The 5,158-nt window shown below is 49.0% G+C and overlaps 1 protein-coding gene across 1 annotated transcript in view; it reads left to right on the top strand.

Moving 5' to 3' along the window:
- The first annotated feature begins 1,975 nt into the window (after positions 1 to 1,975).
- Sez6 (seizure related 6 homolog) overlaps positions 1,976 to 5,158 on the top strand; it is a 26,043-nt gene continuing 22,860 nt past the window's right edge. The window contains exons 1-2 of the mRNA XM_050128604.1: positions 1,976 to 1,979; positions 3,831 to 4,499. Coding sequence (XP_049984561.1) covers positions 1,976 to 1,979; positions 3,831 to 4,499 — 673 coding nt within the window. The remainder of the gene's footprint in view (positions 1,980 to 3,830; positions 4,500 to 5,158) is intronic.

The raw sequence follows: 5,158 nt of genomic DNA, 5'->3' as shown, positions 1-5,158 counted from the left end.
TCTGTGGCCAAGTTGCTGTGTCAATTAAGTAATGCAAGCTTGCTGGGGATGCTGTCACTTGCCTATAACCCTGGAAGGTAGAGAGACTATCAAGAGGCTTTTCCTGAGCTGAAGGCCACCTTTGACTGTGTGGCAAGGACAAGTTCAACCTGAGCTGCGTGAAACTCTGTCTTGAGCAAATAAATAACAACAAAACCAGAACAACAAACAACAACAACAAAACAATAAACAAAAACCCTAGCCCTTGAAAGACTTAGGCAGGAAGACTGAAAGCTTAAAGTCATCTTGTGCTAGACAGCAAACTTTCATAATAACAACAGTAATAGTAAATACTAATACAGGTCTTGTAGGAGACTGACTTAGCAGTCTGCACCCTTAGCTCCTCCTTTTGCCCAAGTCAGTCCCTGAACACTGAATTCAGCCAGGCATAGAGAAGCTCGTGACCTCCTCACCACTCCAGTAACATGTCACAGACCCTCAGGCCTCCAACAGTCAACCAGGGTATCTCGATAAGCCTCCTGCAGAAATGGTTTATCTCCCAGAGATTATCGTACCCTCGCTGACAGTGGGTGGCTCCCGCAGGGAACAAGTGGCAGCCGATTTGGGAATCAATTTGCTCGTTTGATATGCTATCTCGATCTCATTTAACCAAGTGCTCCGGTCCCCCTAGATAACACAATCAGCTCAATCGACAGTGACGGGAGGTGCCCATTAGCTCCACTCCATTGCCCAGCACCCACCTGACTGCTGGCAGGAGAGCTATGCCAGCTATGGTCACTTCCTGAGGCAGAGGCTCCGGGTGTGCTCTCTCTCTCTCTTCCAAGATGCCCACAGGTGCCCACTCTGAGAGCCACAGGACATGCTTCTTGATAGGCACCCCTGGAAAATGGACCTGAAACATCTAGAGAGTTCCAGGGGTTCCAGCCTGTGTGTGTCATGTTAAGAACAGCCACTGCTTACCTAGCAAAGGCAGAACAACATCTGGGTTGTGGGAAGAGAAAGTAGCCTTGTCCTGGCATGTCACAGACACGAGCTCAATACCTCCCCTCCACGTCACTGGTTTAGATGAAAGACACCCAGCACTGCCGGACCATCTGCTCTGGGGGACATGAGCCTGGCTGGGTATCTAGTTTGGACACTGTGATATCGGTGCTTGGCAAAAATGCCAGGACACAGATGGGCTACTTTAGTGGGCATCGCAGTATAGCAATTGGTCCAGGTTTCTCAAAGCTTTGGATGGCCTGGGTCCCGTGACCCAGAAGAATAGAGAACCTTCCAAACTGAAGCCTGCCTTTCCCACCCCAATTTTCTCCCTCCTCCCCTTTGTCTGCCACATCAGAGCTGCGATGGTCTCCTGAACAGAATGCAGCCCATCTGCCACTTCTTCAAGCCTGCCAATCCACGGGGTGGGCGCGAGCCTGTGGATTGGCAGCCCCACCAGCAGACGGATAGAGGAACCTACCTCCTCGCAAGCTCGGCTGTCTCACCCCAGTTGTGCTTCCTTTCCAGACTCTCGAGGCAGCCATTTTGAGGGTTATGGAGATTGGAAATGCCACTCCTGCTTGCCCCCCAAGACTCCCCAGAGCCAACAAAATTCTTTATGAACTGAGCATAGAACCAGAACCCACTGACCTTTCCTTGGCCATTAAGGATCTAGAGAGTCTAGTGGGCCACACGCAGAATGTGCGTCATCTCTTCAGTGATGTGGCTAAATGAGTCAACATAATCAATAGCAGAGCAATCTATCCTACTGACCAGGGATAAGAAATAAGTTTCATTTTCTGTAGCCTGATGGGTTGGCAAGGGCTGCTTGGATAACGGTTGAGAAGGATTCTGTAGTCTCATGTGGTCTTAGCAAGAAATTGTCAAAATTGATCAGGGACATATGCCATGAATGGAGAGGTGGCATTCCATTCTATCTCTGTGTAAAACCCTGCCTAGTCTCCTAAGAAAGATAAAAGAAGTGGGCGTGATAATGCGTGGGTGTGTGCCTATTATCCCAGCGCTCGGGTGTTAGAGGACTCTGAGGTTCAGGACAGTCTATGGAATGAGACTGTGTCTCGAAATAAAAGAAAGGCAGAATTCAATGAGACATATAAGTGGGGAAAGGAAACAGCATTTTCTCAACCAGCTCCACTCCATAGAGAAGAAAAGCAGCCTTCGAGAATGTGGGTGCCTTATCCAGACCACATAGCCCTAGAAGAAATGAACCTGAGGTCTGAAGTCCTGTCTGCTCCAGAACATGGGCCTCCTCATTGATAACTAACATCACTGCTCTGGAAGGATCAGGAAAGTGTATAGGGCTTGGTGGCACATGTCTTTCATCCCAGCACTCCGGAGGCAGAGGCAGGTGGATCCCTGTGAGTAAGAGGCCAGCCTTACAAGCAAGTTTCAGGACAGCCAGGGCAACATAGAGAAACCCTGTTTAAAACTAATCATAATAGGGGGCTGGAGAGATGGCTCAGACGTTAAGAGCATTGCCTGCTCTTCCAAAGGTCCTGAGTTCAATTCCCAGCAACCACATGGTGGCTCACAACCATCTGTAATGAGGTCTGGTGCCCTCTTCTGGCCAGCAGGCATACACACAGACAGAACATTGTATACATAATAAATAAATATTTAAAAAAAAACTAATCATAATAAACCAGGAAAGGGGAGGAGAGAGATTGTTTTCTGAGAAGTTAGAGAACTGGAATTTCATAGGGACCAAGCAAAGAAGTCAAGCGGGAGAAAATCTAAAATACAATTCCAAATACATGACACATTTCCTGAAACTAATGACCAGCAGTTTCACTGGGAACAGGACATGAATTTGAATGTCTTGTCATTTCAGCCAGAAAAGTCACTGTTGTGAGGGACATCACTCTTGTTAAAGTTCTCTCTCATTTTATAGGTTATATGACTCTGAATGAAACACTTCCTTCTTATTTTCTTTCTTTCTTACTTTTTTTCAAGATAGGGTTTTTCTCTGTAACCACCCTGGCTGTCCTGGAACTCGCTCTGTAGACCAGGCTGACCTCGAACCCACAGAGACCCACCTGTCTCTGCTTCCCAAGTGTTGGGAGCAAAGGTGTGTGCCACCACCACCCATTTCTGAACCTGTGCTTTAATCCTAGCACTTAAGAGACAGAGGCAGACAGGCTGATCTCTTGAGTTCGAGGCCAGCCTCATTTAAGGAGTGAGTTCCAGAATAAACCCAGTCTTGGAAAACAAAACAAAACAAAACAAGTAAACAAAACCAAAAAGATAGACTTTCCCATATCCCAGGCTTGTCTCAAACTCATTACATAATTTGAAGCTGACCTTGAATTTCTGCTCTTCCTGCAGGGATTGCAAGTGTGAGCCAGCTCTCTTGGTTTATACAGTGCTGGGGTCTTACCCAGCACTTGATGCTTGTTAGGCAAGCCTTCTTCCAGCTGAGCTACAGACCCCGCCCTAGCACCCATCTCCTCATTAGTAAATTAAGGCCTTGGAGGTACATTAAGAATGGCAAACATATATTTGGTATGGCATGGCTTCCTAGCATTCTGTGTTGAGGAGGATCCTGAAGCTGAATCTAGAAACAGCAGGGAATAGTGCAATGATCGATTTGTAATGTCTGTCAGGGTTGCTGGAGGAGAAAGGATAGCACACGTGCCATCTTTGAAGTATGTGATATCACCTCGCTTCCAGCTCTAACATTTTATAGCTCCATGATTCTCGACAATGAGCATACTCTCCAAGGCTCTCTGTCAAAAGCAAGATGGATCTCCCCCTGCCTGTGCTGGGTGGGATGCTGTGCACTGTGGCGTAGCAGGAGAACCTCTGATCGTTCATTATTATTATTTCAGGACTCTCCTCAGAGGCTCCGATCGCGGGGGAAGGTCAGGCCACAGGCTTCAAGGAGATGGATGGGGAGCTGACCGCAGCCCCGACACCTGAGCAGCCAGACCCAGGCGTCCACTTTGTCACCACAGCTCCCACCCTCAAGCTGCTCAACCACCACCCACTTCTGGAGGAATTCCTTCAGGAGGGACTAGAAAGGAGCGAGGAAGCACCAAGGCCGGCGCTGCCCTTCCAGCCTGATCCACCTACACCTGTCACTTCAAGCCCCCTTCCCCGCCGGACCAACCAGGACAACCGCCCGGTTTTTACCAGTCCGACTCCAGCTGTGGCTGCAGCACCCACCCAGCCCCACCCCAGGGAGAAGCCTTGGAACCCAGAGTCAGAGGCCCCTGAGCTTCTTATCACATCTCCTCTACCTCCAGGGCCCAGTATGGCAGTGCCCACCCTGCACCCAGAGGATAGACCCAGTACGACACCCACCAGCCGAACATGGACTCCAACCCAGGAGGGTCCTGGAGACATGGGCAAACCTTGGGTTCCAGAGGTCATGTCTCAGACCACAGGGCTTGGTATCGAGGGGACCATTGCCACCTCCACAGCTTCAGGGGATGATGAAGAGACCACCACCACCAGCACCATCATTACCACGACCATCACCACAGTCCAGCCACCAGGTCAGCTACCTGCTGGTTGGCAGGACTGAAAGTGAGGGCGGAGCACTATGGTCCCAAATGCTTCTGTTTCTGACACTGCACCAATCCACACTACCCTTTACACCAGGGGTCATCTTTTTGTTTTGTTTGGGGCAGGGTTTCTCTGTAGCTTTGGAGCCTGTCCTGGAACTGGCTTTTGCAGACCAGGCAGACCTCAAACTCACAGAGATCCACCTGCCTCTGCCTCCTGAGTGCTGGGATTAAAGGCCAGCACTGCCACCTGGCCCAAGGGTCATCTTACATAAAGCATGTGAATTTGAACCATATAACCCCATGTTCAAGTTCTGAGTCTTCCAACTCTAACCCAGCCCTAGGGGTCTAGCCTTACTGAGTTTCAAGTGTAAAGTGATGGTTAGAAAGCCTACCTTGGGGCTGGAGAGATAGCTTATCAGTTAAGAGCACTTGCTGCTCTTGCAGAGAACCTGGGTTCCTAGCACCAATGTGGACATTTAACAACCACCTGTAAATCTAGTTCCAGGGGATCTGATGCCTTCCTCAGGCCTCAGTGGGCACCAGGCACACATGTGGTGCACCCACATCCATACAGGCAAAACACTCATCATACACACACATACACACAATAATAATAATAATAATAATAATAATAATAATAATAATAA

This window comes from Alexandromys fortis, unplaced genomic scaffold, assembly GCF_014885135.2.
Source record: "Alexandromys fortis isolate MF-2015 unplaced genomic scaffold, M_Fortis_MF-2015_v1.1 scaffold_80, whole genome shotgun sequence".
Lineage (NCBI taxonomy): Eukaryota > Metazoa > Chordata > Mammalia > Rodentia > Cricetidae > Alexandromys > Alexandromys fortis.
Note: the sequence above shows the minus strand (reverse complement) of the source record. Positions and strands in the feature narration are given on the sequence as shown.